This window comes from Oryctolagus cuniculus, chromosome 17 (assembly GCF_051225735.1).
Source record: "Oryctolagus cuniculus isolate XC-2025 breed Fujian yellow rabbit chromosome 17, ASM5122573v1, whole genome shotgun sequence".
Classification (NCBI taxonomy): Eukaryota; Metazoa; Chordata; class Mammalia; order Lagomorpha; family Leporidae; genus Oryctolagus; species Oryctolagus cuniculus.
Genome location: NC_142883.1, coordinates 18390146 through 18415604, shown reverse-complemented (window position 1 = coordinate 18415604; position 25459 = coordinate 18390146). Strand labels below are relative to the sequence as shown.

At 57.9% G+C, this 25459-nt stretch overlaps 3 protein-coding genes across 4 annotated transcripts in view; all 3 read left to right on the top strand.

Moving 5' to 3' along the window:
- Nucleotides 1-5043, top strand: part of MAP3K14 (mitogen-activated protein kinase kinase kinase 14) — a 48061-nt gene extending 43018 nt beyond the window's left edge. For both annotated transcript variants that reach the window (XM_051825758.3, XM_089316938.1), the window contains exons 12-16: nt 1380-1706; nt 1901-2007; nt 2334-2478; nt 3304-3404; nt 3596-5043. In XM_051825758.3, coding sequence (XP_051681718.1) covers nt 1380-1706; nt 1901-2007; nt 2334-2478; nt 3304-3404; nt 3596-3760 — 845 coding nt within the window. In that variant the 3' untranslated portion in view covers nt 3761-5043. The remainder of the gene's footprint in view (nt 1-1379; nt 1707-1900; nt 2008-2333; nt 2479-3303; nt 3405-3595) is intronic.
- A 13965-nt stretch (nt 5044-19008) lies between these two features.
- On the top strand, nt 19009-21791 carry SPATA32 (spermatogenesis associated 32). Its single transcript, XM_089318022.1, has 3 exons — nt 19009-19020; nt 19115-20181; nt 20760-21791. The coding sequence occupies exons 1-3, from the start codon at nt 19009-19011 to the stop codon at nt 20845-20847; spliced, it is 1167 nt and encodes a 388-aa protein (XP_089174148.1). The 3' UTR covers nt 20848-21791.
- A 522-nt stretch (nt 21792-22313) lies between these two features.
- LOC100351531 (uncharacterized) lies at nt 22314-25455 on the top strand (the record flags this gene model as incomplete). Its single annotated transcript, XM_089318021.1, has 9 exons — nt 22314-22363; nt 22566-22790; nt 22907-22953; nt 23628-23771; nt 24079-24150; nt 24235-24355; nt 24512-24690; nt 24833-25043; nt 25230-25455. Coding segments are annotated over 9 exons (1275 nt in total), but the record flags the coding sequence as incomplete, so codon positions are not given.
- Between the last annotated feature and the right edge of the window lie 4 nt (nt 25456-25459).

Here is a 25459-nt window from a genome sequence, read left to right as displayed (position 1 = left end):
CCCAGGAGGAGACCTGAGCACGGTGCCTTGCTCCTAAACTGAAAATCCGTGGACGACAAAAGCACATTTTGCAAGGACATGATCAAAGATGGCCTGTCAGTGTCACCTGGGGCAGGCAGTGGTCGCAAGAATGGAAGGAAAACAAACCAAACAGGAGAGACTGGGCCTGGCCCCTCCCACAGAGAGATGGCAATTTAGTTACAGGAAAGGCCCCAGGGTGAACCTGCCCCCACGCCCAAGAAGGGGTGCCCTCGGAAAGCACCCACGCTGGGGTGGCGGCCAGGAGGCCTGCTCACCTGGCACTCTGAGTTGGTGTTGCCCCAGGGCTGCTTTATTTTGGGGCTGTGTTTCAGGATTTTTTTTTTTTTAATGTATGGAGTTGTTTGTTTTAAGATTTATTTATTTATTTGAAGGGCAGAGTTAGAGAGAGAGGCAGAGACAGAGAAAGAGACCTTCCATCTACTGGTTCATTTCCAAAATGGCTGTGATGGCCAGAGCTGGGCTGATCCAAAGCCAGGAGCCAGGAACTTCTTCCGGGTCTCCCACGTGGATACAGGGGCCCAAGGACTTGAATCATCTTCTGCTGCTTTCCCAGGCACATTTAGCAGGGAGCTGGATCACAAGTGCAGCAGCCAGGACTCAACTGGTGCCCATAAGGGCTGCCGGCACTGCAGGCGGCAGCTTTACTGGCTCTGCCACCCTGTGTTTACCCTGTGTAGTGCCGGTCCCTGGGTTTCAGTTCTTTGTTTTACTTGAGAGACAGAGAAAGACCATCTGTTTGGCCCTTACTGGAGCGGCCCCCCTCTGGAGACAGAGAGAACTCCTTGTCTGCTGGTTCATTCCCCAGCATGCCCACAACAGCCCTGCGCCTGGGCCAGGGCTGGAGCCAGGAGCCAGGAATGCAATCCAGGTCTCCCACATGTGTGGCAAGGACCCATCATCCGCTGTCTCCCAGAGTCTGCATTGGCAGAAAGCTGGTCAGGAGCCAGAGCTGGGAATCAAACCCAGGCACTTCCATGTGGGATGTGGGCATCTTAACTGCTAGGCAAGATGTCTGGTCTCCCAGAGTTGTTTCAAAATCTCCTGTTCTTAACAAAAGCTTTAGGCAGGGTTGACTGTATAGTTTTGAAATGTCCTACTGATACCTAGAAGGAAAATGGAATACAAGGCAGAAAGGGAGTCCTCTTCCTGGTGTTACGGAAGAAGCCTTCCCTGGTGAACACCACGCTACCCTCCTGCTTGTCTCCCACAGTAGGGTTTCAACAGGGTCCCCCCTCCTCTGTCCTCCAGCCCACCCCTACTCAGAGGCCACTCTGGCTTGGTCCAGCATCCGTGTGTGGGCACAGCCCCACTTCAGCCCGGCATACTCTCTTTTGCAGTGGGCGGTCTGCAGAGCCCCTGGAGGGGAGACTATAGAGAACCAAGGCCTCCCCCGCCAAACCAAGCTGGCTATCAGGAGGCCCTGCATGCCCAGCCCAGGGAGCTCTCATCGGGGGACACCACAGGTGGGGCTCCTGAGCTCCAGCCTCTACCACCAGAGCCCCCAGAGCCGAACAAGTCTCCAACCCTGAACCTGAGCGAGGAGGAGTCTGGCACATGGGAACCCTTGCCTCTGTCCTCCCTGGACCCAAGCCCCGGCAGAAACCCCAGCTCACCAGAGCGGAAGACCACCTTCCCCGAGCAGGAGCTGCAGCAGCTGGAAATAGGTACAGGTGCACAGACACACGCAGGTGCACACGCGGGTACACACGCATGTACACACGCAGGTGCACACGCAGGCTGTGACTCCCCGAGCCCTGGCCCCGCCTCCCCCACGAGCCTGTGCTGTGGGCAAGAAGACACCTGGCGACGCGCACCCTCCTCCCAGTCTCTCACAGCCGTCCTCTGCCTCTCCCCGCAGAACTGTTTCTGAACAGCCTGTCTCAGCCATTTTCCCTGGAGGAGCAGGAACAAATTCTCTCGTGCCTCAGCGTCGACAGCCTCTCCTTGTCAGATGACAGCGAGAAGGTGAGTTGGCCATCATGCACCTCCCAGCCCTGGCATGGAGCCAGATGGCTACATCCAGCTGTGTGCAAGTGGTGGGGAAAGAGAGGGTAACTGAGCCACCCCTTTCTCCTCGGAGGGTCCTCACCAGGACAGGGGTCATGGCTTCTTAGAATGAGACTATCTATCTTCAGCACCCTGGGAATTAGGGCAGGGGTTTAGCTATGAGGGCTGTGGGGAGTTAGGATCTGCTCCCCTTCTCACGCGCCCCCACCCGAACAGCCAAGTACCTGCACAGCTCCTCACCCCAGGGAGGACCGGGGCTGAGTCTGTGCCAACTCTCGTTTCAGAACCCATCGAAGGCCTCTCAGAGCTCACGAGACACCCTGAGTTCTGGTGTGCACTCGTGGGGCAGCCAGGCAGAGGCTCGGAGCTCCAGCTGGAACATGGTGCTGGCCCGGGGGCGGCCCACTGACACCCCGAGCTACTTTAACGGTACAGTCAGAGTCTCATCAGCTTGGCAGCCAGGCTACCTGGCCTGAGGGATCCTTGAAGGGCTGAAGTCCTTCCCCTGGCACAGCGGGAGTTGGGGGTGAGGGGTGGAGAGGAAGGCACTTGGTGTCCAGAATGCCAGGTCTCCAGCCAGTAAGTCAGGTTCAGAGCGAAGGCCTTCACTGCCCAGGGGCGGTGGGGCGCTGAAGGACCTCGCTGGGGAGGGGAGCAGTCTCTCCCAGCCTAGAGACAAGAGTCAGAGCAGTGAATGTCTTCTGAAGGGAGAAGGAAGGAACAGGGCCCGTGGGCATTGTAAGCAAGACCTCAGCCACGGTGTGTTGGGCTCTGGTGCATAGCTTTGGTCATGACTTTGCTAGAACATGGGTTTCATCAACTACAGGTCCCTGTCTGTCCCCACGGCTGGTGTGACTCATGGCATCAGGCCCTCATGGCCTGGCGGACATGGCTTTGACCCAGGGAACAATCTGGGTTGCCCACTGTCTAATTTAAGAATTAAGAATTGTGTTCCCTTCCTTTCTGCTTCAAATCCAAGTAGGAAAACTACTTCCCCATAGAAGCCAGCCTCAGCTCTTAGCAATGTGCAGGCCAAATTCAGTTGTGCACAGCCAAAAAGAACTAGCAGGTGTATAATACTGGAGTTCATCTCTGCCACTTTATCACAGCTGTACCTAACTACACACACACACACACACACACACACACACACACACACAGGGCAGAGTAGCAAAGGGTTCCCCAGCTACTGCCAGAACTCTGCTCTGGGGGAGCCAGCAGCCACTCCTGACCATCACCTTGCCTACCTTCCAGGTGTGAAAGTCCAAATACAGTCTCTCAATGGCGAACACCTGCACATCCGAGAGTTTCACCGGGTCAAGGTGGGAGACATTGCAACTGGCATCAGCAGCCAGGTAAGGGGACAGTGGTGCCTGGGGTCCTCAGGACCGACCTTTGGGCCAGATGGGATTCCCTGAGCTTTCCAGAAGGAAAGCAAACAGTGTCCTTGGAGCTGCCCCCTAGGCTGGGGGCATCAGCTTTGCGCTGCTGGGTGGCTTCTCAGTCCTGCACTTCTGTCAGCCCACTGGTTTGTTCTACTCCCCAGATCCCAGCCGCAGCCTTCAGCTTGGTGACCAAAGACGGGCAGCCTGTTCGCTATGACATGGAGGTGCCAGACTCGGGCATCGACCTGCAGTGCACCCTGGCCCCCGATGGCAGCTTCGCCTGGAGCTGGAGGGTCAAGCACGGCCAGCTGGAGAACAGGCCCTAGCCCTGCCTCCACCTCGGGCTCCATCCTGCCCCTGTGGCCTTCCTTCTCGGTGTCGTGCGGAGACACAGGCTCAGCTGTCTCCAGGGATCTGCTATCCCTTGGCTCAGTGCTGTGACCAGGGGCTGGTAGCAGCCAGAGGCGTTGGGAGAGGGAGGTTCACAAACGCCTCCCAGGACTCCCCGCCGAGTCCTGTGCAGCCCAGCCAAGAGAACACTGTGCCCACAGGAGACAGAGGACTCCGCCCTCAGGGACAGAGAGGTCTTCTCTGCCCTGCTCCAGAAGCGTGGGTCAGACCTGTTTGGATCGGTGGCCGCTCAGGTAGTCAGGGGAGAGCACACCTGCCTTAGGGAGGAGGGACGAGCAAGCCCCGGGAGGGTGGCAGCGCCACAGGCCCACGCCAGGGCATCCAGAACCAGCTGTGGGGCCTCTCACACCTACCTGGCTCTCTGCCCCTCCCTTTCGTGAGTCAAGGAGGAAAGTGCCTGACGCCAGAACACAGCACACTTGCTAGGTCACTGCAGCACAGGGCCTGGTGGAACTCCGGTCCAGGCAAGGACCAGAGAAGGTGACAGAGTGAAGTGGTCCTCAGCCCGCAAGCACATTCGCCTTTGCTGCTGGGCTGCGCTCCTGCCCCTGCCTCCAGCTGGCTGGCACACATCTGTTCCCTCACCTGCAAAGAGGAGGACGAGAGGCCCACCCGGCAGGAGCAGCCCACAGGTGGGGCACGCTGGGCGCTATGGGGAGCAGCAGACACAAGCGCTGCTGCTCCCCGGGCCAGTGTCGGCGTCCAGCCCGCCGGCCCCCTGGAAACACTCCGCTGCCCCGTCACAGGGCACTGCCAGCTCCACGTTGCACTCTGATGAGCTCAAAGCACTTTCCCCGCAGCCCTCCAGGAGGCGAGCCAGTGGGCCTGCATGGTGCAGGCAGGCAAGGGGGTGGGGCAGAGGGCCTCGGCTCCACTCGGGCACGTGACTCCTCAAACCTCTTCCAGATTTTCCCACGAGCACCCCTTCCCCACCGCCCCAGCCACGCTTCTGGGGGAGCTGCTCAGGACTCATGTAGCATTAAATCAACTGTGAATTGTTGGGGGCAGGCACTGAGACTCCTCAGGAGAAACATGTCCGCGCTCGCCATGGTGGCCTCTGTCCAGCTGTTCCCCCAGGGCCAGCCAGCTCCCAGGGAGGGGCCCCGCCCCCAGCACATGAGGAACTGCAGCCTTGGTACTGTGGAGTTCGGGGTGGAGAGAATTTGCAAGCAATAAAGTTTGGGGTGATGTGTTCCTAGCCATGGTTGTTTCTTCTGCCCTGCCTCACTCCCCTCCCAACCCTACCTGCCGCCTGCTGCATGGGGACTTTTCAGGTTTCCCCTTGTTTGGGGCCAGGGCTACTTTCGGTCTGAGTGAGGCTGCTTTTCCTGCCACTCCTGGTGGGCGCTCCCAGTCCCACCTGGGGGCCATCATTCAGCCCAGCTGGGCAAGATGCCCACCCAGTGGCAGCAGGGAGGTTCCTGGCCAGCCACTGCCTGGCTGAGAGGAGGGGAAGGCGGGCGCCAAGGCCTGTGCCCCGTGCTGTCCCTGCTTTGGAGCACTCAGGACCACCGACAGTAAGCAAGGGGACAGGGTGCTGGGCGAGTGGTGCCACTTGGGACGTGTGTCCCTTCTCAGAGCGCCTGCTTCCCATCCAGCTTCCTGCTGATGTGAACCCTGGGAGGCAGCAGCTCAAGTACTTGAGTTCCTGCCCCCCGCCCCCCCCCCCCACGTGGGAGTTCCCGGCTCCTGGCTTCAGCCTGGCCCAGCCTGGCTGTTGTGGGCATTTGGGGAGCACACCAACAAATGGAATATCCCTCTCTGTCCCCCTAACACCCTCTTCTGTCTTTCAAAGAAGTTGAAAATATATTTAAAAAGGAGCTAGAGTCCTGGGCCCTGACCAGGCAGGATAAACAGGTAAGTAGTAGCACATGTCCTCCACCCCCCTCCTGCCCTGTGGCCTAACATCCAGGGAGTTGAACTGGTGCTGCCTCCTGAGAGCCTGCACGGAGCAGAGGTGACCCTGGGTGCCAGGGCACGTGGGGCGCCTTGTGTAACCTGGCTCCGCACCCCGTAAAGCTGTGCACCGGTATGTGCGTGCAGCTACAGGGCCCGGCCCCCGGCTCCCAGAGTGGGTACAAAGCGCCCTGCAGAGCCGGGCTTAGCCGCGCTGCGCCCACCATCCGAGGTCTTCGCAGAGGGACTGTGGCCACGGGCCGGGCCACCTTCACTAGGGGGCTCCCTCGGCCAAACCCACGGTGCTCCCCGGAGACCTGAGGACTAGCCCCTGCTCCGCAGCGGGATGTCACAGGGGCCGGCCCCCTTTGAGTCTCCAGCGCCCTCCACCCTGCAGCCTACGGGGGGCGCAGTGCAGGCGGAGGCGTCGTTGTGGGGACGTCACAGAGGCGGGGGGGGGGGGGTATCACAGGCGCCGGCACCTCAGCATCTCCAGCGCCCTCCACTAAGGCAAACAGCGCACTGGAGGCGGAGGGGCAGCAGCCACCTGACCGCTCCCCGCCTCCCCGACAGAGCCTCGGTCAGCATGGGGGCGACAGGTGGGAGCGGGCTTGGCGCCGGGGATCGGCGGGGGCGGGAGGGAAAGGGAAAGTGAGGGAGCAAGGCTCCGCCCCCGCTCACAAACCCGAGCCCCAGGGAGGGAAGTGCTGCCCAGCCAGGCCCCGCGGGGTGCAGCCTCGGCCCAGGAGCAGCGCCTTGCGGAAGGGATCCCCGGTCTAGGGAGAGAGCAGAGGGCTTGTGCCTAGGCTACCACTCGTGAACTCTCAAACAAGATAATCCCAACGGCACGCCCGCTGCCCCTGTTGGACCCGCGGAGCTGGAGCGGAGAGGAGCTGTCTCCAACACAAGTGTGTCCAGCTCCTGGGGGCTTGTACTGCTCTGCGGAGCTCCACTCCCCCTGGAACGGACCTTTCTTCCCTCCCAGGAGGACGTGGGCCAGCGCACAAACGTGCGGAGAATCAGTAACCAGAGAGCCCCTCCCCACGTTCCCCAACCCGAGGGCTAACGAGCTGACGCAGGCAACGTAGATCACCCGTGCGGCACCTAGCGGGCACCTTTCAGAGCGGCCGCGGTGTCGGAAGGGTGGGCGGACCCTGGCTTGTCCCAGAGAGCCTGTCTTGGGACAGCTGGGTTGGGCTTTCCAGCACGAATTGAATTTTGCCGGAGGGGCTTTGAGCTTAAGAACAGCTGCGCAAACCGGGCAGTTGGAGCGTGGGGCGAGGCAGCTGGATGCCAAGGGAGGAAAGCAGGCAGAGGCTGGATCACTGGGCATGACCCAGGGCAGAGGTGAGGCAGCAGGCTCGCTCTGGGGTCTGTGAGGGGCCCTGGTGAGAGGGCAATGTAGTTGCTGTGGTCCCACTGGAGACCTAAAGAAATGAACTAGTTGAAGGTGTTGCTATAGAACCCCTACCTGCGGGTCTGCTCGCCGGACGGGCAGAAAGCCGATCGCTGACACGGGGTGATGGAAGAAAGGTGTTTATTGCACAGTGCAGAGCACGGAGCCCGGCAGCTGCTGCTTACTTCCCTGGGTCCCCAAGAGGCAGGGATGCAGGTTCTAGATTGGAGTTGGGGCTGAGAGGTGCATGGTCAGCTCGTGTTCAAGTTCCTGGTTGGCCAGTGGTGCTCACTAAAGAGTGATGCCATGTTCTTTAGGGAAATTTTGATGGCCAGGTGGGCTTCGGTTGGTGTGGGGGTTACATGTAAGTGGGAGTCGCCTTCCACCCCAGACCTGAAATCTCCCAGCCCACACCTGGAATTCCCCTACCCAAACCCCTCTGGACCACACTGGCCAGCAGGATTTTATCTTATCAGAGAAGCAAAGGACTTCTTTAACCCAGTGATTCGAACCTTGTAGGGCCAGCTGTGCCACCCCCTTAATTCAGTGAATCCCTTCTGGTAAAGGACAGGCAAGGACACCTTGGGCTGAGGGAGACGAGAGGCTGGCCTTGCCTTTCCCTTAGAGGGTTCCGTCTCACATGTAAGAGCACAGGGGTTAGCACCTGGTGTGGAGCCAGCCACACCTGTGTTCAGGCCATGTGCTGCCCTCAACAGCCGTGTGAACGTGTGTATGCCCCTTGTCGTGGCCATAACATCACAGGGGCTGGGGCCCCCGCATCTTCCAGGCGTGAGGCACTTAGCACCTGTGTCCATCCCTGAACCCTCGGCCCCCAGCGCAGATCTCTGCTGGCTCTGGTTCTGAGAGATGAGGAAAGAGGCAATGGGAACGGGACAGGGATGCGTCCAAGGTCAGCATCACAGGGAGACTCAGCCGAGCTCGGCTTCTCATCTGGCTGCCAGAGTCAAGGGTGAATGGGGGGGGGGGGGGGGGGCCTGTGTCACTGCATGAGAGGCTGCAAATAAAGACAGGGGGCGCCAGAGTCTGCCTGCACAGTGTGAGCTTGGGGCAGGAAACGGGGAACTCATTTCTTGGCAAGGATGTTTGCTGAGCACCCACCTGGGGATGCGAGGTTCAGAGGGAGCAGCACACAAACCCCGCTAGGGTCTATCTGAGGCCCAGATGGAGGCTGCAGGGGCAGGCGGGGGCAGCCCTGACCCCTCGCAGTGGGCTGGGAACCAAGGGCATCCGTAGAGAAGAGACGGCTCACTTTCCACAAGGGATGAGCAGGTGAACCTGAAGTCTTCTTAGGGAAAAGCGTGCACGCAGTGACTGGAGTTCGGGTCCAGAGCACAGGGGCAATTCCAGCAAGGAACAGAGATTTGAGAGGCTCCCAGGGCCTCAGCCATAGGCCTGAGCGTGATGTGGGGGCAGGGACTGCGTTCAGCAATGCATCCTCCGCCCCCTGCTCCCTGCCTGGCCAGGAGCTCAAAATTTTCTTGTAACTTTATCACAGAAATACACGCAGGTGGTTCAACCCTACTGAAGAGCTTGTCCAGGGAGGAAAAGAACCGGCCCCACCACACCTCTGTCTCCATCCTCCAAGCAACCACGGTTGTGCGACCTGAGCTGTTTTGCTGCCTGGTTGCCTTCTTCTCTCTACAAGCTTGCAGGCTACGTCTTGGTTTCTTAGCTCCAGATATTACCAATTTCCTGCTCTACAGGCACTGTAGTGCCCCATGCTCTCAATTGGTTTTAGATTTGCTGATTCCTTTGTAGAATTAATATATACTTAGATTTCATTTTTTAAAAATTTATTTACAGCTGGCGCTGCGGCTCACTAGGCTAATCCTCCGCCTTGCAGCGCCGGCACACCGGGTTCTAGTCCCGGTCGGGGCGCCGGATTCTGTCCCGGTTGCCCCTCTTCCAGGCCAGCTATCTGCTGTGGCCCGGGAGTGCAGTGGAGGATGGCCCAGGTGCTTGGGCCCTACACCCCATGGGAGACCAGGAGAAACACCTGGCTCCTGCCATCGGATCAGCGCGGTGGGCCGGCCGCGGCGGCCATTGGAGGGTGAACCAATGGCAAAGGAAGACCTTTCTCTCTGTCTCTCTCTCTCACTGTCCACTCTGCCTGTCAAAAAAAATTTTTTATTTATGTGGGGATAGGCATTGTGGCACAGCAGGTTAGCACGCTGCTTGGGATGCTGCGATCCCATATTCGAGTGCCTGGGTTTGAGTCCCACCTCCACTTCCCACCCAGCTTCCTGCAAAATGTGCATCCTGGGAGACAGCAGATCATAGCCCAATTACCTGGGTCCCTGCCACCCATGTGGGGAAGTCCTGGGTCCTGGCTTTGGCCTGTCAGCTGTTGCAAACATTTGAGGAGTAAACCAGCAGTTTGAAGATATCCCCTCCCCCCTCCCATAAATAAACTTTTTTAAAATTTTGAGAATCAGGCAGGCAGACAGAGAGCTCTCTCATCTGCTGGTTCACTCCCCAAATGCCCACACAGCCAGGACTGGGCCAGGTCCAAAGGCAAGAGCTGGAAACACAATCTAGGTTTCCCACGTGGGTCGTGGGGACGTAAGTACTTAAGTCATTACTGCTGACTCCTGGAGGCTGCAGTAATAGGAAGTTGGACTCAGGAGCACAGCCAGGTGTGGACCAGATACTCTGATGTGGGACACAGGCATCTTACCAGGCTCAACACCCACCCCAGTGGACTCACGTGTTTGTTTGTTCGTCAACTTAAGACAGAATCTCTTGGCATCCCACAAAGTTAGACAATATTTTAGTGCCCCTCCCCTTCCACCCCTCCCTTCAACTTCACCTGTCTGCCATCCACCTCCCAAGAACTCCAACCTGTGTTTTTGTTTTTGTTTTTTTTTTAAGTATTTATTTGAGAAACAGAGACAGAGAAAGAGGGCTCCACCCACTGGTTGACTCCCAACATGTGCACCAAAGGCTTGGAGTGGACCAGTTTCTTTTTTAATATCAAGATGAGTAACACTTACATTGACTCCTCATGGCTCCCACATACTTTGTGTATATGTATCTATATATTCATTCTAAAAATTGGAAGTTAGTGAGCAAGGTTTACATTGTAGCTATTTACTATTTACTGCAGTCGGGAAAGATACCACAGTTACCTTTTCTTGCCTACACAGCTTTTTGTTTTCCTAAAGTTTCCGGTTGCCTTTTTCTTATACCCCAGTTTTCTCATAGTCTCAGTTTTCTGCAGCCTCTGCATTTAACCAGCTATTCTAGCAGGTTTTCTTTCAGCAGACCTACCCTGCAGGGTCTGCACCAAGCTGAACTCATTGCGAGCCTCTGTACGGCTAACCTGGAATGTAACTGCTTTCTTGGGCTGGACACATTATTTTCTTCCTGGCTCTTATATTTTACACCTCCATGTTGTTCCAGCTCATCCTCAACTAACTTTATTTTTTTAAGATTTATTTTTTTATTTATTTGAAAGAGTTACAGAGAGAGGTAGAGACAGAGAGAGAGGTCTTCCATACACTGGTTCGCTCTCCAGGTGGCCGCAACAGCCGGAACTGTGCCAATCCGAAGCCAGGAGCTTCTTCCAAGTACCCATGTGGGTGCAGGGGCCCAAGGACTTGGGCCATCCTCCACTGCTTTCCCAGGCCAAAGCAGAGAGCTGCATCAGAAGTGGAGCAGCCGGGACTGGAACTGGTGGCCATATGGGATGCCAGCACTGCAGGTGGCAGCCTTACCCGCTATGCCACAGCGCCGGCCCCTCAGTAAGCTCTTTTAAACCAGTGATGTTCTTCAGCTCGGGGAATTTTGATTTCTCTCTTTGTCTTTCCCATGTTCTCTGTTCTTTCTGGATCTTTCTAGAATTCAGAATCTGACCTCCCATTGATCTTTTTCTCTTACAGTGTTTTAATACTTTGGTTCTACTTCCTGGGAAGATTCTCTGATTTATTTTTCAATTCTGTTTTGCCAAAAACTCTTTTCATCTCTTTTTTTCATAGTACCCTACTCTTGTGTTTTGGATGCAGTGTATATTGCTGAATATTTTCATCCGTGAATCTCTGAAGATGATTAGAATTCCTTCTTCTTAAATTAAATAGCCATGAGACTAGCTTTCTCTCTCCCAGGGAGAGAGGGAGACAGGGAGAGAGGGAGAGAGGGAGGGAGAGGGAGAGAGAGAGAGAGAGAGGGAGAGGAAGGGAGAGAGAGGGAGAGAGGGTGGGAGGGAGAGAGGGAGAGAGAGGGAGAGGGAGGGAGAGAGAGGGAGAGAGGGAGAGAGAGGGAGAGGGAGGGAGAGAGAGGGAGGGAGAGAGAGGGAGAGGGAGGGAGAGAGAGGGAGAGGGAGGGAGAGGGGGGGAGAGAGAGAGGGAGAGAGAGAGAGAGAGGGAGGGAGAGAGAGAGGGAGGGAGAGAGGGAGGGAGAGGGAGAAAGAGAGGGGGAGAGAGAGGGAGGGAGAGAGGGAGAGAGGGAGGGAGAGGGAGAAAGAGAGGGGGAGAGAGGGAGGGAGAGAGAGAGGGAGAGAGGGAGGCAGGAAGAGGGAGAGGGAGAGAGGGAGAGGGAGAGAGGGGGAGAGAGGGGGGAGGGAGAGAGGGAGGGAGAAGGAGAGAGAGCGAGAGAGAAAGAGAGGGAGAGGGAGAGAGGGAGAGAGAGGGAGGGAGAGAGAGAGGGAGAGAGAGAGAGAGGGAGGGAGAGAGGGAGAGAGAGAGGGAGAGAGAGGGAGGCAGGGAGAGGGAGAAAGAGAGGGGGAGAGAGGGAGGGAGAGAGGAGGGGGGCTGTCTGCTGGCTCACTACCCAAATGCAACACACAGAAGTTGCTGAAGCCAGGATCCCAGGACCTAATCAGAGTCTCCCACATGGGTGGCAGGGGTCCAAGTACCTGACAATCACCTTCGGCCTCCCAGCAGGCACAGTAACAGGAAACTGGGCATAAAGCGGAGCCAGGACTCAGCCCCGCCCTCCGCAGGATGCGGTCTTCCATGCTGAGTCCAGTGGTCCCTGAGGAATTCTTAACTCCCTGGGTTCTCAGGCCACCCTAGCACATTGCTGTCACCTTTTCATCTCACTTAGCAGTTTCCTCAAATGCTTGAGAATCCCAGGTTGTTGTGTTTAAGAAGGAAATCTTAACAAGGTTTGGGGGGGGGGGGGACGTTTGGCTCAGCACATGGGAGTGCCCAGGTGGGAGGCCCCCACTCCACTTCCTCTCCAGCTCCCTGGTTCTGGCCTGACCCAGCCCTGGCTGCTGCAGGCCTCTGGGGCAGTGACCCAGCAGATGGAAGATCCTCTGTCTCTCTCGCTCTTGCTCTCATTCTCACTCTGCCTTTCAAATCAATTTTTAAAAAATCTTTACAGCTGATAGGAGCCTCTGGCTCTGGGACTTAGTGGCTGGCAGATATGCTCAGACAGGGAGAAGCCTACATGCGAAATGGGGGAGTCTTCTGATGTCTCACCCGGGGAGCGGCCCCCGGCTGCCCTGCGTGCTGACCTGCAGTGGTCAGGGAGCGCTTTCTGCTCGAATCTCTGAGGTGGCCCCTGTGGGATCACCTGGACAGACTGCCCGCTCCCCTCTTCCTGCACCCCTCCCCTCCCCAGCTGGGGCGGCTTCTCACCCCAGTCCTCTGCTCCCCACCTTCTGGGACCAGGACGAGGCCTCGTGTGCTGCTGGCCCCCTGGCTGCCTCCGTCACTGAGAGTTCAGACCTCTGTCATTTTTGTAAGGTCTATTTCAAATACCGGGCTGGGGACGCTGTTTAACGTTCTCACACTGTACGCAAGGGAGTATAATATCATTTGAACATGGACTGTGGTAAGTCAAACATGTATATTATAAAATAACAAAGCGTTATACCTAAGAAAAGCCAACAGGAAAGATAAAATAGGATGATAAAAATATATAATCCAGGCCGGCACCGCGGCTCACCAAGCTAATCCTCCGCCTTGCAGTGCCGGCACACCGGGTTCTAGTCCTGGTCGGGGTGCCAGATTCTGTCCTGGTTGCCCCCTTTCCAGGCCAGCTCTCTGCTGTGGCCTGGGAGTGCAGTGGAGGATGGCCCAAGTCCTTGGGCCCTACACCCCATGGGAGACCAGGAGAAGTACCTGGCTCCTGCCATCGGATCAGCGTGGTGCGCCGGCCGCAGTGCGACAGCCATTGGAGGGTGAACCAACGGCAAAAGGAAGACCTTTCTCTCTGTCTCTCTCTCTCTCACTGTCCGCTCTGCCTGTCAAAAAAAATAATAATAATCCAAAACAAGGCATCAAAAACGGAGAGCAAAGAACGGATGGGAAAAGTAGAAAGCAAATAGCAAGATGGCCAACTCAGCCCCATTGCTCCCAGTCGATGTTAAAGGCAAACATTGGCAGAAGGGATAAAAAAGAAGCAAGCCTTAACTATATGCTACCAATTGGAAACTTATTTTATTTTACATATTTTTAAAGTTGAATCTGGTTTGGCTTGCTGTATTTATTTTGTGTTTGGTTTGAAAGTCGGAGAGACAGATTTTCCACCTTCTGGTTCACCCTCCAAATGCCTGAGACAGCCAGGGCCGGGCCAGACCAAAGCCAGGAGGCCTGAATTCAATATGGGTCTCCCAGGTCAGTGGCAGGGACCCAGTGACTCGAACCATCGCCTGCTGCCTCCTAGGGTACACGCTTAGCAGAAAGCTGGAATCACACAGTGAACCCCACAATGTAGGATGCGTCCCCAGCAGTGTTTTAACACTGTGCCGAAGGCCCACCCCTTAAAACCTAGTTTAGCCATAAAGACACAAGATGGTTAGAAAAGTGAAAGGATACAAAAGATAGCCCATGCCAAGACCACTCATAAGACATCTGGAGCGCCACGTTAACATCACTCAAAGTAGGTTTTGGATCAAAGAATATTGCCAGAGATGGGTGGTGTCGTTTCATAATGATAAATGGATCAGTTATCAGGAGGATACAACTGTCCCAACTGTTTCTGCACCCAACGCCACAGCTTCAAGATGCAGAAACGGGTAGAACTGCCAGGAGAAGCGGACAAATCCACCCTTGTGGGTAGAAGTGTCAGCGCTCCTGCCTCAGCAGTCGATAGAATAAACAGACAAAGCCCCAGGGCTGTAGAAGCTGCGACTGCTACACCTGCCACACGGCTTCACTGTCGTTTACTTACAGAACACTCCACCCGACAAGCGCGTAATCCACATTCTGTTCAAGCTCACGAGATCGCTCACATGTGGGCCACCGGAAAAAAGCTCAGGGGCAAGCGTCGGCCACAGCAGTTAAGGCGCCACTGGGACACCCGTATCCCACATCAGAGCGCCTGGGTCCCAGTCTAGGCTTAGCTTCAATTCCAGCTCCCTGCTAATGTGAACCCTGGGAGGCAGCAGGTGATAATTCAAGTACCTGGGTCCCTGGCACCCATGTGGGAGACCCAGATTGAGTTCCTGGCTCCTCCCATCTTTGGCCTGGCCCAGCCCTGGCTGTTGTGGGCATTCAGGGAGTGAACCAGTGAACCAGCAGGAGACCTCTCCCTCCCTCCCTCCCTCTCTCACTCTCTCTCTCTCCCTCCCTCCCTCTCTCCCTCTCACTCTCTCCCTCCCTCCTTCCCTCTCTCTCTCTCTCCCTCTCTCTCTCCCTCCCTTCCTCTCTCCTTCTCACTCTCTCTCTCCCTCTCTCCCTCTCTCCCTCCCTCCCTCTCTCCCTCTCTCTATCCCTCTCCCCCTCTCTCCTTCTCTCTCTCCCCCCCTCCCTCCCTCTCTCCCCATCTCCCTCTTTTCCCCTTCTCTCTGTGCCTTTCAAATAAATAAGCATAAGCAGTATTTTTTAATGCCCCAGGGGTAGATGCCCGGCCTAGTGGCTAAGATACCAGTTAAGAAGCCTGCATCCCATATCAGCATACTTGGGTTCGCGTCCTGGCTCCTCTCTCAATACCACCTTCCTGCTAGTGATGACCTCGGGAGGCAGCAGTGATGGCCCAAGTACTTGATTCCCTGCCACGTGCGTGGGAGAGCTGGATAAAGTTCCTGGCTCCTGGCTTCAGCCTGGCCCAGCCCCAGCCACTGTGGGCATGTTGGGAGTGAACTAGTGAATGGGAGCTCTCTCTCCCCTTCTGTCTGTCTGTCTCTCTTTAAAAAAAAAAGTCTCAATAAATTTTAAAAGATTCAAATCATACTTCATATGCTCTCTGACCGTGATGGTCTTGAATTAAAAATCCGTAAGAGAGAGATAACCGGAATATCCCCCAAATATTTAAAAAATAGTGCACTTCTGAGTAGTACACTTCACTCAAATGTCAAAGAAGAAATTACAATGAAAATTAGAAAGTTTTGTGAACAGAATGAAAATTGAAATTACAGGGGCTGATGTTGTAACTAAGTGGGTACAGCTACCACCTGCAGCACGAGCGTCCCACATGGCTGCTCCACTTCCCATCGAGCTCCCTGCTGTGGCCTGGGAAAGCAGTGGAAGATGGCCCAAGTGCTAGGGCCCCTGCACCTGTATGGGAGACCCAGAAGAAGCTCCTGGCTCCTGGCTCCTGGCTTTGGCCTGGCTTGGCCCTGGCTGTTGCAGCCATCTAGGGAATGAACCAGCAGATGGAAGATGTCTCTCGGGTGTGCTTTTTCACATAAATAAAATATTTAAAAAAAGAAATTGAGGCTGGCGCCGCGGCTCACTAGGCTAATCCTCCACCTTGTGGCGCCGGCACACCAGGTTCTAGTCCTGGTCGGGGCGCTGGATTCTGTCCTGGTTGCCCCTCTTCCAGGCCAGCTCTCTGCTGTGGCCCGGGAGTGCAGTGGAGGATGGCCCAAGTGCTTGGGCCCTGCACCCCATGGGAGACCAGGAGAAGTACCTGGCTCCTGCCATCGGATCAGCGCGGTGCGCCGGCCACAGTGCGCTGGCCGTGGCGGCCATTGGAGGGTGAACCAACGGCAAAGGAAGACCTTTCTCTCTGTCTCTCTCTCTCACTGTCCACTCTGCCTGTCAAAAAAAAAAAAAAAAAAACACACACACACACACACAAGAAATTGAAAACACAGTATCAGCATTGGTGGCCTGCAGTCCCAGCGACAGCAGCAAACTTCTACAACAGCAAGGACGGAAGGTCTTGAGTCCGTGACTGCAGCTTCCACCCTAAGAAGCCTGGGGCGGGAAAGAAAAATAATAAAAATCTAAGTGGCAACCAATGACAAGAAGGCAGAATGGCAACAGAGAAAACCAGTGCAACCACAGCTTGGCTCTTTGAGATCAGCTGCTGAATCTCCAGCCAAACTGAGCAGGACGGGGCGGGGTTGGGGGGGGGATGCTGGGGAATGGAAGAGATGACGTCATGGAAACCTGCACGCATGAGATGGGTGATAGGGAGTGTGCTGAACAACTTACGCCAGCAAATTTGACAAATTCCTTAAAAGATACAAACTCTGGAAGCCAATGAAAAAAGAAGCAGACACTCTGGAGCAGGGAGGTGACAGGGGCAGGCGTGTGGCCCCAGTGCCGCTCGGGACACCCACATCCCACACCCAAGCGCCTGCTTTTGATACTCATCTCCAGCTCCTGACCCCAGCCTCTCGCTAGCTCAAACCCTGAGACAGCGGTGATGGCTCAAAGTAATGGGGTTCCTTCCCACCCCCACCAGGGGAGCCCTGGATAAGTGGCCCCTGGCTTTAGAGATAGCTCTGTGTGTCTTTCTCTCTGGGTCTCCCTGCCTCTCAAATAATGACAATTAGAAAAATTACCTAAAAACAGTTAAAAGGCTCAACTTTAGGTTACATCTATTTTACCACCATGAAAAAATGGATTAAATCGCCCTATGTCCCTCTTCAAAGTTAAATGTGTCATCAACAGTCTTCCCCCAAGGAAGCTCCAGGCCAACAGAAAGGGCAAAATCATCGCAATTTGCACAAACTCTTTGAACAAATTGGAGAATGCTTTGCGGCTCATCCTCTGAGGCCAGTACTACTCGCATACCAAACCCGACAGACACTACATGACAAGAAAACTGCAGCCCACGGGGCCATGAGGATGCTTCAAAAGGCTCAGGGGGAAAGTGGAACGGAAGAAGAAATTCCCCGGGGGAGGGTAAGTTTTAAAATGCATCCAGTTCTTTCCAAGTTTCCATTTCTGAAGACAACCTTGTGTACGTGGAAATTCTGTAAAAGTTAGCCAGTAAGCCGGCGCTGTGGCATAGCGGGTAAAGCTGTTGCCTGCAGTGCCGGCATCCCATATGGGTGCCCGTTCGAGACCTGGCTGCTCCATTTCCAATCCAGCTGTCTCCTAGAGCCTGGGAAAACAGCGAAAGATGGCCCAAGTGCTTGGGCCCCTGCACTCACGTGGGAAACCCAAAAGAAGCTCCTGGCTCCTGGCTTCGGATTGGCCCAGCTCCAGTCGTTGCAGCCATCTGGGGAGTGAACCAGCAGATGGAAGACCTCCCTCCTCCCTCCCTCCCTCCCTCCCTCCCTCCCTCTGTAACTCTGTCTTTCAAATAAATAAATCTAAAAAAAAAAAAAACCCACAGAAAACATAACTTCCTGACCTGATGAAGGGCATCTATGAAGAAAGCCACAGCTCACGTCAGACTCAATGCCAAATCCTCGAGGATCTCCCCTAAGCTCAGCAGCAAAGCCTGGACCTCCACTCTGCCTTCTCTTCCACATTGCATGGAGCTCGTCCCGGTGTGCTGAGGCAAGCCAGGGGAAGCGAGAGAAAGGGCAAGCAACGCAGCCTTGGTCCCCATCGTTGTCTGTGTGGAAATCCTGTGCACTCTCAAGAATGCAGCATACAGCGCACTCTCAGCCTCACCAGCCCCAGAGAGAGCCCAGGGCCCACTCTCAGCCTTCTAATGCGATCCCAGAACCAGGCAGGACAGGAGGGACAGGATGGGAGAGGGGCCTCCAGGGGGCTGAGGGGAGAGAAAAGGAGGGGGCCCGGCGCCAGAGCCCTCCGGGGTGCCCCTGCCCCCGCTGCTGCTGCCCTCACCTCCTTCTCTCCAACAGGTTCCAATGGGTTTCCCTGCTGTGGCCAGAAGTCCGTGGAGATTGTGGAGATACCGTGAGAGCCAACCCCGCCCCGTGCCTAGGCACCTCCCTGCAGGACCTCCAGCTGCACCCCAGCACCATGGGCCCCCTACCCAGATCTCCCTCCATTCTGGCCCTTTCCAAATTCCCCCCATGGCCAGGGAAGGGGGAAGGGTGACTGCCAGCCCCCTTCTGTTTCTGACCTCGGCCTGGGACATGGGAGGAGGGCCAAAGGGTGGTGGGGCCCACCAGGGGCATGGGCGGGACCGGGCCCTCAGACCGCCCTGCTTGCTGAGAGCAGAGCAATCCCAGCTGGGAGTGGGCAGGTGCAGGGAGAGGACCAGGGGTCCCAGTGGTGAGGAGGCCCAGGGCTGAGAAGAGCCCAGGGAGGCCCCAGCCCACATGCGCCCCTGACATTTGAGATCCACCACAGGCCCTGGGTGCTGCTCGGGGCCTTGCCCCCAGTAAGGAGCCAGTTTCTGGGCACCAGCTTTCCAAATGACCCGTATTGGCCGCCCGCAACGCTCTCCTGGCAAAAAGGAGAGTCCTGGGCCTGGCTCCACCCAACCAGCTCCCACTTTGGGGCTGGGAAGGAATTGGCAAGTAGCCGGGAGCTCCCTGTACTCCTTGGAGCCCCTTCTCCAGAGTGCTTGGTGGGATCGGGGCAGGGCAGTGGAGGAGCTGGGATGCGCCTTGCAGTCCCTCCTCAAGGCAGGGGACAGCAGGGGTCCTGGTAGACCCCCTTCCCTGGAGCCACCCCACCTGCCCCATGGATCCCAGCCACCCACCTGCCTCCTCCTGTCTTAGGAATTACTCCACCCACCGCCAGCACCCACCTCAGGTGCTACAAGAAGAAGAGTTAGAGGTAAGAGAGGGCAGGGTCACTGCCTATGCAGGGGATGGTAGGCAAGGGGCAGGGTGTTTGAGCTCCATCTTCCCTAAATCCCAACCAGCCCCTACTTTTGATGATGCTGGGTCCTGGTGCTTGGCCAGCAGGGGCTGCCCCACTCATCCACGTTGCTTCCCTGTGCCAAGCAGGTCTCTGAGAAGAGACAAGGGTGCCCTGGGCGGAGCTGGGACAGAAGCTTGGTGGCAGAAAGGACCTCCAAGGCAGGCCCACCCAGCTCTTGCCCCCTCACGCTGCCAATTGCTCCCTTTCAGCTGGAGGCAGAATTGCTGGAGCAGAAGCCCCCACCCGAAGAGGACCTGGACACAGTCCCAGACCTGGACCTAATCCCGAATCTGGAGCCAGTGAAGGAGCTGGAGACAGATCTGCTGCAGTCGGAGCTGGACCCAGAAGCCAAGGCCAACACCAGGCTGGACACAGAGCCCCCGTGGCAGGCAACCAACTTGGACTCAGGTAGTGAAGACATCCTGCAGCAGGGCTACAGGATCGAGTCCCTCCACCCCTGCCCGGAGGCACTGCCCCCGCCTCAGAGATTCGCACCGTGGAGCGACCTGGATCCCGTGGCGGAGGAAGTCCAGAGGTCCGGCCAGCACCGCTCCATCCGCGTGCAGACCTCCAAGCACCTCTTCTGGGCAGACAAGCTCATCCAGGCCTCGGAGCACAGCCTGCAGCGGATGGGAAGTGTGCAACAGAACCAGCACAGCCAGCAGCTTCAGCGCCCCAACATCCACCCGGATCTCCCAGCCACAGACCCCCGGCTGACGCCAAACCCCAGCGAGTCCTCAGGCCCCCTGCTGCTGCCGGCCATCGGTCTGCCAGAACTAGTCAGCTTTGCGTCTTCCCTGGCCATGGCCTCCTCCAGCAAGAGGGACTTGCCCAGTTTGGAGCTCATGATCAAAGCTCCACCCCAGAAGGCCGAGGAGCCTTCTCCAGAGCCTGCCCAGCCCGCTGTGGACAAGCGGGACCCAGAACCGCGTGCAGAGAAGCCACCAGCCCACAAGGAGCTGCCGAAAGGCCACATACAAGAGGACAAGGCGTCCCCCGGCCACTATCTTGACTTCAGCAAGCCAGGGGTTAAGCGGGCCAACATTGAAGGGGAAGTGGAGCTTCTCCAGCCACCGGCCAGGTCCTCCCAGCCTCAGGGAGCCCAGGAAGAGTGAGTGAGGCCACCGCGCAGCTCCCCCCACCCCTAACCCAGGGCAGGGCTGGGAGGTGTGGGCAGCGTGTACGCAGCGGAATGAGGGGCCGGGCAGGGTGCACATGGACTTCAGTGACGGCTGGACCTCAGTGACCTCATAAAGGCTGCTGGAAACCAGGTTCCGGTAGACTGGGGTGCAGTGCCAAGGCCAGGGCCAGAGGAGGCCTGGGACCATGGAGGGTGAGCATTCCAGGGGTAGAGTAGGGGCCTGGGTTCAAAACGGGAAGGGTCGTGCTGGCATCCGGAAGCTTCTCACCCAGGGCAGCAGCCTCACACATAACAGAAGCGCCTGGGCTGGTCGTGTCTGCCCCGCTGGGAGCCCGATGGCGCCAGCCCTGGGGCCCTGGACGCATCTGTCCAGGGGAGAAGGAGGAACGGGGCTCTCCATGCAGCACCCCTTGCTTCCGGGGGACAGGCGGACACAGAACACCAGCTGCCCGGCTTGGTGCAGCAGGAGATGGCGCCTCACCCCCACTGCCCCCTGTCCCCCAGCCCCCTGCTGGGGCCCCTGTGACTCTGTCTCTCTTGTGTTGCAGCTCGGTGCCGGGAACCAAGAAAGGGAATCCATTATTGCTGAAAATCCATTTTAAGCTGTCGTCCCCTCCACCCCCAAGAAATGACTAGACAGAACGATTAAAGCCTCCAGTGCTCACCCCACTCAGACTTTTTTGCGCAAATGCCCCCGGACCAGTGAGCTCACCTGGCTGCCGTGTCCCGGCCGCAGTTTTTTAGGGATGCCACACGTGCACCCCCGCCCCCTGTTTTGTAGCCGCCCTAGCCCCGCCTGCCCCCTGAGGGCTCTGCCACAGCTCTCCCTGGCCATTGGTCTCACCCCCAGCTCGCTCCTGAGGAGTCGTGGTAGGGGGAGCAGTGCCCTGTCTGAGGCCTCAGTGTCTTAGGCTGTGAAATGGGCTTCCAGGGGCATGTCGGGATCATCTGAGGGGTAGCCCCTGGCTCAGGACTATGGGAAAGGAGTTCTCCCTGTGTCTCCACGGAGCGGGCCTGGCGTGGGGAAGGACTCGCAGCTGTCCAGGGTTTGAAGGAAAAACTGAGGCTGAAGGACTGGGCCCCCAGGAGGCTCAGCCTTGAGCTGGAGCCTCCTTGAAGTTCAGGCAGAGCCCACGCATGACCATGCATGTCCCATGCCACACAGACAGGCTCACACACCCTCAGCTGGCTGTACATTTCACACACGCACACAGGACCATCCATGGGTTCGGACAAGTGTCATGCCAAGTGCACAGGGTGGCACCACGCACAGGGTCCCCCGTGCTCCTGTTCCTCCTCCCTCCCAGACCCCTGAACTCACTGCTCCATCTACAGTCTGCACAGCTATGCTTTTTCCAGAATAAGCTGGGACCGTGCAGTGTGGCGGCCTTTTCAGATGGGCCTCTTTGTCCTAGCCACAAGCCTGAGAGCCCCCTGTGCTCCATGGCTTGAAAGCATACTTCTCTTAGTGCCGAGCCATCTCCCCTGGTCCGTATGGGCCACAGCTCACTGATCCACACACTAGGAAGGACCTCTTGGTTGCTTCTGAGTTTGGGCAAGGACAAAATAAAGTTGCTGTGAACATCTGTGTGCAGGGTTTTGTGTGAACAGAGTGTTCATCTGGGTAGATCCCAAGGTGTGCGATTGCTGGAGTGTATGGTAAGGGGAAGTTTAGCTTGTTTAAAAAAAAAAAAAAAAAAAAGTCACCAAACAGGGACAGGCGTTCGGTGCTGTGGTTAAGATGCCTCTTGGGATGTGCTTGGGTTCAAGTCCATTTCTAGCTTCCTGCTCATGCACACTCTGGGAGGCACAGTGATGATGGCTCAAGTGCCTGGGTCCCTGCAACCATGTGGGAGACCTGGATGGAGCTCCAGGCTCCTGGCTTTGGCCAGGCCCAGCCCTGGCTGTTGCAGGCATTTGGGAAGTGAACCAGCAGATAGAAGATCCTCTGTCTCTCTCCTTCTCCCTCTCCCTCTCCCTCTCTCTCTCTCTCTGCCTTTCAAATAAATAAAAATAATTTTTTAGAAAAGCCACCACCAAAGCAGCCTGGGGGCTGCGGGTCTGAGGCACAGGACCAGCTTCAGAGTCTGTGACTCTGCCTTTCAGGCAGCAGAGGGCAGAAGACCAAGAGATCCGCGTTGACACAGAGAAGGTAAGGGGGCCAGCACTCCCCAGGGGGGAGGCGGGAGCAGGCATCACTGCCCAGGCTCCGCCCCAGGATCTCCTAGGGCAGGGCCATGGGTGTGGTCTGGGGCGGAGGTCCTGGCAGGAGATGGAGAACCAGGCACCTGCAGGCCTGGTCCTAGGTCCCCCGGAGTCTGACCACTCTGTCTTGTCTTCTCCCTGCCCCGAAGGCCTCCACGGAAGCCTCAAAGGCTGCTCACCCGAGATCCAGGAGAGGAGGGGGCTGGTAGGACCCAGAAAGGGCGGGTGCAGCAGTGTTCTGCCCTGTCGAGGCGCACGGAGCCCGCAGAAGCCATGGCCACGAGGGCTGAACGGACGGCGCAGACGGCCAGGGGAGTCAAGGGCCCCTCAGCTGCCCAGCCAGCACAGTCAGGCCCAGATGCCAGGTCTCAGAGGTGAGGGGAGAGACTGCAGGCAGGCCTGGGGTGCCGGGTGGGGGCGAGGCCCGGCTGGCCCTGGTATCTTTCTGCAGAAGGTGCAAAGGTCTTCCCAACTCCTTCCCCTGGGGCAGCTGGACAGATGAGAGCCTGCAGCCCCTGACATGCCGGCAGCTGGCAGGTGAGGGCCCCAGGGAGAAAAGCTGGGAGAGGCTCAGGCCACAGTCAGCAGGGTGCCAGCCTGCAGCTGGGACTACCACAGGAAGCCAGTGTTTGTAACTTGCTCTCTGTGCTGGTCGAATCTGCTCATCTCTACAACCCAAGGGCTCCCGGATGTGTCTGCCCATAGAGGGGGCTGTGTGCAGCGAAGGAAAGCTGGATGGATCGGTGGGGAGGTGAAGGGAAGTATTTGAACAAATGGATGAATGGACAGGATGGAAAAAGACGGGAGAAAGAATCCGAGATCCCTGGCTGCGCTGGGTCTGGGCTGCGGGGGCAGGGGCAGAAGGAACCCCTGGCCCAAGGCTCCCCAAAGATCAGGTCCTGATTTTGGCAGGGGCCGCTCAGAGCAGAATCATTGTCATCATCAACAGTGTTCCGTGTCTGCTACGTGCCCAGCACCAGCAGGGCTCAAAGCCAGGCCTGGCAGGTGTGACCTTGGACTTGACTCTTGAACGTTTTTCAGACAGAAACGTTGAGTGAGCTCTTGACAAGCGTCAACACACAGCAGCCGCTGTTGTCCTCTGTACTACAACCCTCGGGGGCGCCGGTGACCCAAGCTGTCAGTGCCCCCGGGGCCGAGCGGGCAGGTCCCCGGGAGAGCCTTTCACCTTGCTGCCCGCCCTGTACCCTCAGCCTTCCAGGACGTCTTCAGACTGTTCAGCTCCAGCCTGACCAGCACGGTGGACATGCGCAGCATCAAAGTGGCCCTGCACAACGCGGGCATCCAGCTGAGTCCGCAGGAGATGTGTGAGGCCCTGCGGCAGGCAGACCTGGACGGTGGGCACCGCCGTCCCTGCCCTCTTGCCCGCTCCCACTTCGAGGCATTCCGCCGACGAGCGCCTCCCCTGCCCACAAACTCCCTGGCTTTACTTTAAGGTTCCCTCCTCCGGGAAGCCTGCCCTGATCAATACACCTGTCTCATGGCCATCCTTGCTGTGTTAATCCTCATCCTGACTTGGGAAAAGGTTCTTTACCCCCAACCACAGTGGGGTCCACCCTAGGCTTCTCTAACACCTGGTGCTGCTGCCAAACCCCTAAGCCAGCGCAGGGCAGCAACCGGCAGCAGCCCCCCTCTTCCTCCCAGGTGACGGAATCGTCAGCTTCAAAGACTTCCTGGGCGTCCTCACTGACGACCACCGCTTGGCTCAGTGCATGGGTGAGGGGCAAGGCCGGGGGCACTCGGGTGGTCCTGGCCTGGAGGAAGCCCCTCTTCTCACGCTGCCCTCTTCCTCTGTCCTAGGTCAGGTGAGAAGCAGCCGGGTCCACGACCCCCAGGGCCTGCAGACCCTGTTCTTAGAGATGCTGTTCAAGTTGCTGACCCAGGGCCTGGTGCCCCCCAAGACCGGGCAGGAGGTGATGAGGTGGGCACAGCCGCACTCAGCTCTGGGCCCAGGGTCGGGGGAGCAGACCCCGCCCCGTTCCCCGGGGCAGATTCCTGGGCTCCATCTTCTCCAGGCCACAGAATCAGGAGCCAGGGAGGGGACTCTGAGGCGGGTGCCCCACCTTTCCCTCCCAAGCTACTACTTCAAGAAGCAGCGAACTCTGCGAGGCAGCCCCGGCTGGAAGTGCGGGTCTCGCGGCCAGGGCCGCCCGGCGCGCGCCCGCGCGGGCCCCAACTTCTTCTGCCAGGCCGCACGCCTCACCGGCCTCTCCAGCGCGGAGCTGGCGCGCTCGCTGCAGCGACTGCACCAGGCGGGTGCGCCCCGGGCCGGGCGGGGAGAGACCGGCGGGAGGGGGGCCCTTCCAGTCACACAGCACGCCCAGCACCGGCCCCCGCTCCCGAGGACCCACTCCCAGGACTGGCCCCGTCTCCGCCTTTCCCCACGTGCCTGTCTCAGGTGCGCGCAGCCCTTATTCTCAGATACCAAAGCTGGCGGGGCGCACGCGGCCCGAACGCAGGACGCCGGGCGGAACCCCTCGCCCCGACGTCCGACTGCCCAAGCGCCGCCAACTCAGCCGCCCCAAGCTCGGGAGTAACCTGGGGCCGCTCTGCCAAGGTGAGAGCCGGGGAACGCGGCTGCGGGGAAAGGCTGGGAGAGCGGCGCGGAGGTAGAAGGGGCGGGTCAGACGGAGCGCAGGCGGGGCAGACGGAGCGCAGGCGGGGCAGACGGATGGGCGTGGCTGGCGGGTGCCAGCGGGCGCGGCAGGTGCAGCTGGAGGCGGGACGGGCGGAGGTGTGAACCGAGATCACTCACGGGCCCAGAAACGCGGCCAGGTTCCCAGGTAGTAGGTGGGGTGGGGGAAACGGGGCGGGCAGGAGGCGGAGGCGCGCGTCGGGCCTGCAGCTGCGCATTTAACCCTCCGCACGCCTCCCGCACCCGCAGGGCCCCGGAGCCAGCTGCCGGAGCACCGGCAGCCCTGGAAGCTGGCTCCCTCTCCGCCGACTCTGGCGCAGAAGCAGCTCCTGTCCCCTTCGCCAACCTGTGTGCGGCGACCCGCGATGAAAAGCTGGCATAAGTAAAGCG